The 11,843-nt window shown below is 61.7% G+C and overlaps 3 protein-coding genes across 3 annotated transcripts; 1 reads left to right on the plus strand and 2 right to left on the minus strand.

Annotated features, from left to right (window-relative positions):
- Positions 1-166: 166 nt before the first annotated feature.
- PLICBS_000812 (uncharacterized protein) lies at positions 167-2,600 on the minus strand (the record flags this gene model as incomplete). Its single annotated transcript, XM_018318152.2, has 5 exons — positions 167-1,712; positions 1,774-1,966; positions 2,020-2,205; positions 2,276-2,456; positions 2,511-2,600. The coding sequence occupies 5 exons, from the start codon at positions 2,598-2,600 to the stop codon at positions 167-169; spliced, it is 2,196 nt and encodes a 731-aa protein (XP_018183677.2).
- Positions 2,601-3,908: 1,308 nt separating this feature from the next.
- Positions 3,909-9,221, plus strand: PLICBS_000813 (uncharacterized protein; the record flags this gene model as incomplete). The annotated part of the gene is made up of 13 exons (XM_065599668.1): positions 3,909-4,133; positions 4,254-5,216; positions 5,280-5,496; positions 5,551-6,287; positions 6,338-6,511; positions 6,569-7,190; positions 7,219-7,333; positions 7,392-7,463; positions 7,516-7,566; positions 7,638-7,702; positions 7,774-8,479; positions 8,561-8,941; positions 8,996-9,221. The coding sequence occupies 13 exons, from the start codon at positions 3,909-3,911 to the stop codon at positions 9,219-9,221; spliced, it is 4,554 nt and encodes a 1,517-aa protein (XP_065455740.1).
- A 71-nt stretch (positions 9,222-9,292) lies between these two features.
- Positions 9,293-10,739, minus strand: PLICBS_000814 (uncharacterized protein; the record flags this gene model as incomplete). Its single annotated transcript, XM_018318150.2, has 2 exons — positions 9,293-10,587; positions 10,664-10,739. 2 exons carry the CDS (start codon positions 10,737-10,739, stop codon positions 9,293-9,295), a joined length of 1,371 nt encoding a protein of 456 aa, XP_018183675.2.
- Positions 10,740-11,843: the final 1,104 nt, after the last annotated feature.

Genomic DNA, 11,843 nt, shown 5'->3' on the forward strand with positions numbered 1-11,843 from the left:
AGGAGGTCTCGCGGCGTATATTGCTTTTGCATTCGCCCGATGGTGGGCTTTATGCGTACTACGTAGCTTAGACGTGATGATGATACGACGGATATGTCCTCCTCCTCCCTGTCGTCCCCATATCTCGGTTGGCGAGACGCGGCCTAGTGCAAGGACAAAAGAGTCCTCACGCGTCCAACAGCTTCGACGCCCGCTTCTCCATAATCTGCTCAAACTGGTCCACGCCATTGTTCAGCACGCTCATCTCCCCGCCCTTGAGCCTGTACACGACCCTCCGCCGCGGCGCCTCCTCCGCCTCGTCGCTCTCCTCGCTCTCGTCCTCCCCCTCGTCCATGTTCCCCTCGACGGCCCCGCGCATGAACCACCTGTCGTGGCTCACCAGCACCACGGCGCCGTCCCACTGGCTCAGCGCGACGCGCAGCGCCGTCACCGTCTCGTAGTCGAGGTGCGTCGTCACCTCGTCCAGCACAAGACAGTGCGGCCGCTGCCAGAACAGCCGCGCGAGCCCGCACCGCACGAGCTGTCCGCCTGAGAGCTTCGTGACGGGGATGTCGGACGCGATACGCCCTGGCAGGCCCAGCTCGCCGAGCAGCGCGCGGAGCTCACCCTCGTTTAGGGCGCCGTCGACGTCCCGCGTCAGGAGCGATAGGGCCGTGAGCTCCGGGTCGTCGCGCCCGAGCGCCTTGAGGTCCTCGACGGCGTGCTGCGAGTAGTACCCGAGCTTGAGGCGCGGGTGCGTGGTGACACTCCCTGTTGTCGGCCGCGTCTCACCAACGAGGAGCTTGATGAGCGTCGACTTGCCGGAGCCGTTGAGACCGAGGACGCCGACGCGGTCGCCCATGCCGACGGTGAGGTTGATGTCTTGGATGACCACGGGCGTCTTGGGCGAGTAGCGATAAGACGCCTTCTCCACCGACAGCAGCGACCCGGGGAAGCGCAGGTCTGGCGGCTCAGGCAGCGTGATGACGACGGGCCGCTCCTCGGGCGGGATGTCAATGTCCTCGCGAGACTTGAGGAAGAAGCCGTTGAGCTCCTTGTTGAGCTTGAAGCGGCCGCCCTTGGCGCCGACCTGCATGCCCCAGCGGTCGTCTAGCTTCTTCTGGCGCGACTTGGCCTGGCGGATCTTGTTCTGGTCATCGTTGGCCTTGCCGGCTTTCATGTTCTGCTGGATCGTCTTCTCAATGTGTGCGCGCTGCTTGTTCTGCGCCTCCTTCATCTTGCGCAGCCACAGCTTGCGCTCCGCCTGCGACGACTCGTACGTGGGCAGGTCGCCGTGGAAGTAGGTCAGCTGCTTGTCCTTGAGGATGAGCAGGTCGGTGCAGAGGCCGATGAAGTCGCGGTCGTGGGACACGAGGATCAGCGTGGGCGGCTTCTCCGCGTCTTCGAGGGAGCCAAGGTAGCGTTGCAGCCAGATGATGCCCAGCAGGTCGAGGAAGTTGGTCGGCTCGTCGAGGATAAGAATGTCGGCGTCCTGGAGCAGCGCGGTCGCGAGCGCGGCGCGCATGTGCCAGCCTCCCGACATGCTCGCGATGGGCTTGGCCATGCGGTCTTCGGAAAAGCCCAGGCCGGTGAGGATCCTCTTGGCTTTGGTTTCGACCTGAGAGAGGCGTGACGGCTCAACCTGGAGCTGGAGCTCGGCGAGCATGTCGGCAGCCTCTTGCGTCTCTGCCTGAAGACTGTCTGACGAGACCTCTTCACGAGGTTGCTCGAGTCTGGATTGAGGAATACGTCAGCGTGCCTGGTCTATGAGATGTAGTCCAGATGAGCACTCACTCTGCTTTGGAGTCGGCAACGACCTTTTCAAAAGCCACCAGCGCTTTCCTCGCCTGCATGCCACGCGTGCCGCTACGCAGCCGGGCTTCCTTGTCGAGCCGGAAGAGCCGCTTCTGGAGACGCTCATGCTTCAGCGTCCTGAGAGCCCTCACGGGGCCGAATGCATCCGTTGCGTCGACGCCCTCCGAAAGCGCTGGTGAGGATTAGCACCGCAAACTGAGGCATGACACTGCAATGGCGACCAACTCTGGATTTCCTGCTCGACTACGTCGCGCGACGTGGCGCGGTCAACGACGAGCTCAAGGACGGTGGGTTCCTTGCCCGCCTTCTCGGCACCATCTTCGTCAATTAGTCTCGACTGCTGGAGGATGGCAATCCTCGTGCCCTCGGGGATGCCGGGGATGAGCTTCTCGTGGATGGCTCTTAGCAGCGCTGAGCAGCAAGTCAGTCTTGGTCGAGCGTCATCGAAAGGGGTTTCAGGGGCCAATGGAGAGCAACGCACTCGACTTGCCGGTGCCGTTGCGGCCGACAAGGGCATATCTCTGGCCCTCCTTCAAGCGAAGTTTGGCACCGCTGAGAATCTCAATGCCCTCGGCGCGGGCTTTTGACTTGCCCTTGGCCGTGGACGCAGCGCCGCCCTTTTCGCTGGACGTGACGGTGATGCCGAGGCCGTCAATGTCGAGCTGCAAGGTCAGTTAGCCATCTTGGCTCATTTCTTCGGACTGGAGAAAGCTCACCTCGCGGTAGTTGGGCGAATCTATATGAAAGCGAGTCTGCTTGGCCGTGCAGAGGATGGTGGCCACCGACTCGGCAGCCATGGAGGTCATTGCGGCGGTTGCGCGTGGCCTTGATGGCGCGCGAGGTGTCTAGCTGTAAGAGATCTCGAGATAAAAGCGTTAGGTGGCGTGTGCAAGGTGCTACAGCTGGTCGCGTGCAAGCCGAATTGGTGATGCCGTCAAGTGGTGTTGTAGCTTCCAGGTCAGCCGACAGAGGCGAACATTGATCGCGCTCCCCTTCCGTGTTAGTCAACTGAAGGATTCAAGACAGCCCGTGTCACAAAACAAGGAAAAGAAAAATCAGCCTATAGTCGACAGCAGCAGGATTAGGGTCTGACTCTTGCAATGGCTGTGGGCTCGCAGGCAGGGAAACAGCCAGTCGCTATGCCACCAAGATGTTGTCGTCGCCACAAGCGGGCCCGAACCGGGTGGTTGTGGCCGTTTCGGCGAGACGGACGGCATGCCTGCGCTTGACGTCGCGCGTGGGACGTCAGAGGTACATGCAACTGCGTGGCATGGCCTTGCGCGGGGGAAGTCACTTCTGCCAGAATTGCGGGGTGACTCACGCCGAACCCCGATTGGGAAATTCAGAGCCAGCTTTTTTCTTCCGCCAGGAATCATACCGTTCTTGCTCCCTGTGGCGGCGGCCCCAGAGTTGCATCGCAGCGCATCGCATCGCATTGCGTCGCGTCGCAGTCGCAGCACGGGCCGCACAGATGCGACGGGGACACACGGGAGTTGCAAGGCTGTCGGAAAATTAACAAGCTCGGGATATACATGCTCGCAGGCCTTTCCTTGCTCCCGTCTTTGCTGCGATGCACACGCCGCGGGGAGTGCAAACTGACGTCATTTGGATGCTGTCTGCTTCAGGGTAGCCGGCTTTTGTGTTGGTGGTGCCTGCGACCTGCTTCACACTTTCCAGCACGAGTTGCTCCCCCGCGGTGACTGAGGTGGCCGCTCTCCTGGCTCCGATCAGTGCAGTCAGGACTCAGAACTCTGTGCTCTACAAACTGCAATGCAATCGCAATGACAGCCAAAGGTTATTTATGCATGAGACTACACAAGGATGTGAAGCCTCTTCGCGGAACCATCAATTCAAGATCGAATGCTACGTAGTTTCAGCAAACTTGCCTCGGCTCAGCGCCGGCAAACAAAAGATCCTGAATCCAGCCCGCGACGGGCTTAGCAGCATCGCGCGGCGCGCCAACCCCTGAATCTCACCTGCTGCCGGCCCCCCCTCCCCCGTTCCGCCTTTAAAACCCCCCGACGTCCCCAGCTGCAGCCGCGCCCTCGGTCTGTTCCCTTCTTCCTCTCGCCAAAGCGTGCAGAGTCACAGACTAGCAATTGAAACTGCCCGCCATGAACGCCTCCACGCCGCTCTGCGCGCCCACGGCCGACGCCGCCTTTGGCCCGGCCGTCGCCCCCGGCTGCCGCCACGGCTTCGACTTCACCCTCGTCTTCGAGCAGTCCGTCTTCGTCCTGCTCCCCGCCGCGCTGCTCCTCGCCGCCGCGCCCCTGCGCCTCGCCCGCCTCGCCAAGGCGCCCGTCTTTGTCGGCGCGCCGAGGCTGCGCGTCTCCAAGCTCGTGAGTCCTCTCCTCTAACCACCGTCTCCCTTCCTTCTTGTGCCGGTCGCCTGCGGCGCACTCCAAGCCTGGCGTCCCGTCGATTAACACGTGTCGATTTTGTGTTGCGCCCGTGTCCAGGCCGCTGCGGGAGTCCTCGCTGCGCTGCAGCTCGCCCTCGTGGGCCTGTGGGCTGCGGCCCCGGCGTCCGCGCCGCGTGCCGTCCGGGCCGTCTCCGTTGCTGCTGCGTGTGTGTCCATGGCCTCGAGCCTCGTGTCGTGTCTTGTCTCGTACTTTGAGCACGCCCGCTCCCCGCGGCCGTCGTCGCTCCTGAATGTCTACCTGCTCGTATCTCTGCTGCTAGACGCGGCCCTGCTCCGCACCCTGTGGCTGTCCCCGCCGTCGCTCGTCGGCCCGGCCATCCAGCCCGTCTTCACCGCATCGTTGGCGGCCAAGGCGGCGCTGCTCGTGCTCGAGGCCGCCGGCAAGGCGCGCCACCTGCTGCCGTCGTCCAATGGCGGTGCTGCCGCCGCCGCCGCCGCCGTGGGTCTCGGCCCCGAGCAGACGGCCGGCATCTACGCTCGGGCCGTCTTCGCTTGGGTCGCCCCGCTTCTCCGGACCGGCTTCCGGCGCCTGCTCCGGCCCGACGACCTGTTCGCCCTGGACGAGCAAATGACTGCCGCACATCTGAGCGAGCGGTTTTGGCGCGTCTGGGAGGCGCGGAGGCCCAATTTGGGGTCAGATTCACACAAATACCGCCTCGTCACTTCTTGTCTGCTCGCTCTGTGCTGGCCGCTGGCCGCCGTCATCGTCCCGCGCCTCGTGCAGCTTGCCTTCACAATATGTCAGCCGCTCGTCCTGAATCGGTTCCTTCTCTTCCTCGACAATGAGAAGCAGCCGGATCGCATCGGGTACGGCCTCGTCGGCGCGTACGGCCTCGTCTACATTGGCATCGCCGTCTCTCAGGCGCTGTACTGGCACCGCAACGGCCGCTTTGTCACCATGCTGCGCGGCGTACTCGTCTCCGCTGTTTTCGCCAAAGCAACTCAGGTCAGCGTCACCGCGACAGACGATGCGGCGGCAGTTACGCTCATGTCGTCGGACGTAAGCGCCCCCCTCAGTTGAATTTCTTCAGTGGAACAGAAGTCTGGCTGATACGCCCTGTAGGTCGAGGTGATTGTGCGCGCTTTCAAGGAGATCAACGAGTTTTGGGCCAACCTTATCCAAATTGCCATTGCGACCTGGCTATTGAGCGCCCAGATCGGGTATGCGTCCGCAGGGCCCATCATCGTCTCCCTGGTCGCTCTGTTGGCGACCATTACCGTCTCGCCCATGGCCAAAAAGTATCGCGTCGGGTGGCTCGAAAAGACGCAAAAGCGAGTCGGTAAGCACAGCCCAAAAGGCGAAGTTTCCTGCAGAATAATTTTAACACGCCTAGGGATTACATCCGCCATGATCGGGCACATCAAGAGCATCAAAATGTCAGGCCTCGCCCAGCAGCTCTCCACCACCATCGCCGCCCTGCGCGTGGAGGAAATCAAGGCATCCAGGCCCTTCCGGGTCTTTGGGAGCATCACGTCCGCAGTTGCCCAAGTCCCGGTCCTCATCGCCCCGCCAGTCGCCTTTGCCATGTTCCAAGGGGTTGCGGCGCGGACCGGCGAGGTGCTGGACGCCACGAAGCTCTTCTCGGCGCTGTCCTTTATCATCCTCCTAGCGCAACCACTGTTTTGGATGTTCGAGGTTGTGCTTGACTTGAGCGCGGCCTTTGGCGCCTTTGAGCGGATCCAAAAGTTCCTCGTCGAGCAGACGCGCATAGAGTATCGAGACGTTGGTTTGGTACAGACGGTTAGGGAAGCTCTGGACGAGGAGGGGAGCGGCCAAATCGAGATGCAGCGACTGCCGGTCGGTGCAGCGTCTATTGGAAACTCCTCACAGAATACTCGAATGACCGTCTCGGTCCATGACGCATGTTTTTCTTGGACCGCCGACAAGATGATCCTGGATGGTGTCTACCTCCGTCTAGAGCGTGGACAGTTTGCCATGATAGTCGGGCCGGTCGCCTCTGGCAAGTCAACCCTATTAAAGGGTCTCCTGGGAGAGGTACCGGTTGCAAGTGGAAGCATAACGCTGCTCCCGGGAAGGCTGTCATGGTGCGACCAAAGCCCCTGGATCCTGGTAAGTGCCACTATAACTTCACCGGCGAAACTCGTCCTGACCGCTCACAGAACCAATCCGTCCGCAACAACATCATCGGTTACTCCCCTGTCAACGAGACTCTGTACCAGCAAGTCATCAGAGCATGCGAACTGGAGAGGGATCTAACGCAACTTCCACATGGCGACCTAACCGTGGTGGGAAGCAAGGGCCTTGCACTCAGTGGCGGTCAGAAGCAGCGAGTGGTGAGTGTCATGTCCTCCGAGCACGTGGGGCTTTGACCTGCTCACAACGTCTGTCAGGCACTTGCAAGGGCAGTGTACTCGAGGCCGGAGATTGCCCTGTTCGACGACATTTTCGCCGGTCTCGACAGTCGCACGTCCAACAGAATCTTTGCCAACCTGTTTAGCCCGAGTGGCCTGCTGAAGCAATGGGGCACGACCGTTCTGCTCGCAACTCAATCAGGTCACCCTCCCCTGCGCAACATCACGGCGTCAGTCCCGCAGCGGCTCGAACTGACATGGCCTATAGTAAACTTCCTCGAGTCTGCCGACTTGATCATCTCCCTGTCTCAAGAGGGCCGAATTTCCGAGCAGGGGACATTCCGCACCCTAAAGGCGGCAGGCGGCTACGTCGCAAGTCTGCTATCAGCAAAGCCCGCATCCGCTGCCGCTAACATACATGACGATTCTGCGGACGACCATGAAGCCGACTGCACCAAACCAGAGTACAAAGCCAAGGCGGCCCCCGAACAAAAGGACACGCGGAGGCAGCTTGGAGACTCGACCGTGTACCGCTACTACTTTGGCAGCATCGGGGTCACATTCTTCGTCGTTCTTCTAGCCCTCGAAATCGGCTGGGCTTTTCTCCAGAGCTTCCCAAGCGAGTTCCCCCCTTCTTCCTCTCCTCCTTTATGTCTTGTGCGTGAGCCCAAGTACTGACCCCTTGCCAGCCGTGTGGCTCAACTTCTGGGTCGAGGCCATGGCAGAAGGCCGAACGGGCTACTACCTCGGCATATACGCCGCGCTGCAAATCATTGGCGTGATATGGTTCGCTGCGCTGATTTGGTGAGTAGATGTTTCAGATTGCAGCTTTTTGAAAGATTCGGTGGTAACCGTCTCGCAGGTTCGTGCTCGTCTTGGTTGCTGCCAAGTCGGGGGTGTCGCTTCATCATCGCCTGCTCAACACTGTCGTGCGGTATGTATGCTCGCAACTTGACACTATGAAGTGTGTAGCTAACTTTTAATAGAGCACCACTCTCTCTGTTTACAAGCACAGACCTTGGATCCATCACCACCAGGTATTTATGCAGACCAGCCAACTGCCGCTCATTGTTCCATGTGGTGGCATCAATTCTGACGGAGGATATAGTTTCTCCCAAGACATTGGCATGGTGGACAATAACCTGCCCCTGGCCCTCGTAGTGACCCTCGCAAGTAAGCCTTCCGCTCCAACAGCAACAGCAGCAACCATCCCCATCTCGAGCGTCCACTCACCCCCACGCCAGGCTTCTTCGCCGTCCTCGCCAAGGCAGGCCTCCTCGCCGCCTCGTCCTACTACGTCGCCATAAGCTTCCCCCTCCTCGGCCTCCTCTACTTCTACCTGCAGCGCGGCTACCTGCGCACATCGCGGCAGCTGCGCTTCCTCGACCTCGAGCAAAAGGCGCCGCTGTACACGCAGTTCCTCGAGACGCTCGCGGGGCTGCCCACGCTGCGCGCCTTCGGCTGGGCTGCCCCCGCCGTCGCGCGCAACCACGCCCTCGTCGACGCCTCCCAGCGGCCCTTTTACCTACTCGTCATGGTGCAGCGCTGGCTCGTCCTCGTGCTCGACCTCGTCACCGCCGCGCTGGCCCTCCTCGTCGTGGGCTTTGCGGTGCGCCTGCGCGGCTCCGTGTCCGTGGGGCTGACGGGCGTGTCGCTCGTGCAGCTCATCTCGCTGAGCGAGACGCTCAACATGCTCATGCAGTTCTGGACGTCCATCGAGACGTCAATCGGCGCGGTGGCGCGCATCAAGCAGTTTGCTGAGGAGACGCCTGAGGAGAGCCGGCCTGGGGATGACCTCACGCCCCCGGAGGACTGGCCGAGCCAGGGGCATCTCGTCATATCGAATCTCTCGGCTTCGTATGAAACTGACACTGAGGTACAGGCGTTGAGCGACGTCAGCCTGGAGATTCGCGCGGGTGAAAAGGTCGCCATCTGTGGGCGAACAGGGAGGTAAGAGACACTGCGCCCTTCGCAGATGCTTTCCATGAAACCCTACCTGTTTTTATACCTAGAGCTGATCACTCCCCATAGCGGCAAGTCCTCGCTCCTTCTTACTCTGCTCCGCCTCCTTGACCCCAGCCACGGAAGCATCACCATCGACTCCCAGCCGCTGGCGCACCTCCCGCGCGACACGGTCCGCACGCGCCTCATCACCGTCACCCAAGACCAGTTCGTCCTCCCCGGCACCGTGCGGCACAACATCGATCCCGTGGGCGCGTACGCCGACGACACCATCGCCGCCGCCCTCTCCGCCGTCGGACTGTGGCGCGCCATCGAGGAGCGCGGCGGGCTAGACGCACCTTTTGGCGAGGACGCCTTCAGCCACGGGCAGAGGCAGCTCTTCTTCGTGGCGCGCGCCGTGCTGAGAAGAGACGTGGGCAGGTTGGTCCTGCTAGACGAGGCGATGAGCAGGTAAGTCCGGTCCCCCCCTGTTTCCCCTGAGAATAGACGCTCACGTGGATGCAGTGTTGATCTAGAGACGGAGCAGAGGGTGCACGGGGTCATTGACGCCCAGTTCAAGGAGCATACAGTGCTGTCCATTGCGCACCGGCTGGAGTCCATCATGAACTACGACCGCATCATTCTTCTCGATCGCGGCTGCGTTGTTGAGACTGGCAAGCCCAAAGACCTTCTCCGATCCGGCAGCAAGTTCAAGGCCCTGTGGCAGGCCAGCCAGCGACACACCGACTAACACAGTGGCGCACTACAGTGGCAAGTGGGCGTGTTATATCCAAAGACATTATTTACAATGTATGTTAGAGTCTATAAGTCGGAACTATCGCGTTCCACTGTAATGAATCGTCCTTTTCCAGCTCGCTGAGCGACAATGTGCTTCTCTACTCTCCTGGCCATAGTCAGGGCTTCTCGATAGGCGAGCTGCTGCGACGGCATGTCATCTTCGGCGGGCTTCCATCCCGCAAAGAGCCGCAGCGTCGTCACCTTGCCCCAGGAGCCCGCCCAGTCGACAAAGTCGTGGCCCTCCTGCAGCACGAGCGCCTTGAACCAGGAGGCGCAGCCCGTCAGGTCCAGGAACTCGAGCTTGTAGAGGTTCTTGCTCAGCATCCGGAGGACCAGTAGCGCCTCGGTCCAGTCATCATCAAGAGTGTGCGAATAGTAGCTGGTGCCACCGGCGGGGATGCTCTCGCCCTGTGGCGATTCTATGGACGCGAAGCGCGATTGAGGAGTGAGGCAGGGCGCAGGCCAGAAGGCCAGGCTCAGGTGAGTGACGGTGGATAGTTTTGCAGATAGTGACAGGAGCTGCTTCCAAGATGCGTCGCCGGGGTCCTCGGGATCAAGGGCCAGCGACAGATGGGTCAGGTTAGGCAGCAATGCACGCGGAGGAGAGCTCGGGACCAGGTTCTCAGAGTCCCATGAGTCCAGAGGCTCATCCGAGGTCAGGGCCGGAGCTGGCGGGAATAGCATGTCGGAAACCTCCTTCAGCCTGATGGAGCGCCCGATGGAGCGGGTCAGGTCGAGACAGGTGACTTCAGCGTTTGAGCCGCGGTCGAAGTCACCGTCGTCGTACACGTCGACTGGGGGTAGCAGGATTGCCTTCAGGTCGTCGAGCGTGACACCGAGGCTGGCGAAGACGCCGACGTAGCGAATGAGGGCGGGTTTGAGGTGGTTTGGCAGGAAATACAGGTGGTACTGGTTGTAGATGCGGTGGAGCTCCCAGTCAACGGCCAGGCGTCGCAGCACGACGTCAATGAGGCTCCCCGGGTCCGGGGCCGGCGCGCCCGGCAGCGTTGTCTGGCCCAGGCGCCGGCTCAAGGGCTGCGACGAGCCCCGACCGATCCGCGCCTCGTCGCGTGTCCTCGACACCCAGCTGCGCGGAGGCGCCGGGCCGGCAGGAAGGCGACGGCCATGGCTATCGAAGCGCTGCCTGACGGGCCGCCGCGGTAGGGGTTGCGGGGTCTCGGGAAGCCTCAGGAGCTCCCTGATGGCCGGGGGGACGCTGGGGGCGGTCGCGGGAAGCTCGCGAGGGGTGCTGGGCGTCGCAGACGAGGAGCCGAGTCGCAGGTTTGCGAGTAGCTCGTTGACGCTCTTGGAGGGCCGGCCTGTGCGAGCTTGTCGGTCAGCGGCTGCATGCACGCAGAACACCTTGGGCATTGACGAGGGAGGGGGGCTGCTCACCGGCCGTGGCCGACACCGACGAAGGGGCCGCGGGCGAGGGCTTGAAGGATCTGAAGTGCTGCCTTTTCTTGGGCATGCCAACCTGCGGTGCTGATGAGAGAGAGAGGTTTGAAGTCGTGCAAGACGTGGGCGTCTGACGAGCTGAGGTTGGAGGATGACTCGTCGGAGCAGCTGGCAGCTCCAATCAAACGTCTGAGTCACCTTTGCCACGGGCGGATGGGCGCTGTTGCCCCCAATCCCCACTGACCATTGATTGATGGAGTGAGCCCCGACCCAAACCTGGAACCGACCTATGCGTGGGTGTCGTGCATGGGCAAGCATGGCCCCTGCATCCATCCACCCTGCGACTGACGATGGACCCCAGTCCTTGTTTGTTTGCTTGCTTGTCGGGGTTCAATGCTTGCGTTGTCCTTGAGCGCCGCTGCGGCCCGTCCCCCGACACCACACCACACCACACCCCTCGACACAACGACAGGACACGACACGACACGATTGGCAGCAGACGCCCCTATGGCGCCCCGTACGTCGGATGCCAGGATTCTGGACGACCTCTCTCACTGCCGCTGGGCTTCGCCGTGCCATCTCCACAGACCGCTGTGAAACCCTGATGCCCTCCAACACACGCCCCCTCCCCCACGAGAACCCCATGACAATGGGGGAGAGGGGGAGGGAGAGAGAGAGAGAGAGAGAGAGAGAGAGACAGAGCCGCCCCGTTGACAATCATTGGATTCGAGCATCAGCACCCCTTTCGCCAACCAAGGTCAGGCCACTTTCTGATCCCTGGGTTGCCAAACAAACCCGGCAACTTGCCTGTCCAGTGACAACTCCCGACAAGAACCTGCAGCCCACGGCCCCGGGAGCCACATGGCAGTCGGCCTGACCTCCTCGCCCAATCTCGGTCCGTCTGAGCAGATGCTCCCCTGAAATTCCCCTTGCACGGCAGACTGCAGCCGCAGATCGTGTTGCTGGAACCCGTATTGTTATCGCTGGCCGAGCACGGTCCATGGCCCATGGCATCGGCTCCCGTCTTCGCCCCGCGCATGCACCATCGACGCTGGGCGTGCTCGCATAGGCGAACGAGGCCCGAAAGGCAACCGGCTGTCGTCTGTCGGTGGCAGCTTTGCCCCCTTCCATTCGCCAGGCCAACTCGACTTCGCTCACTGGCCCCAGATCGGGTCGG

This window comes from Purpureocillium lilacinum (genome assembly GCF_023168085.1).
Source record: "Purpureocillium lilacinum CBS 284.36 DNA, scaffold_1, whole genome shotgun sequence".
Taxonomy (NCBI): domain Eukaryota; kingdom Fungi; phylum Ascomycota; class Sordariomycetes; order Hypocreales; family Ophiocordycipitaceae; genus Purpureocillium; species Purpureocillium lilacinum.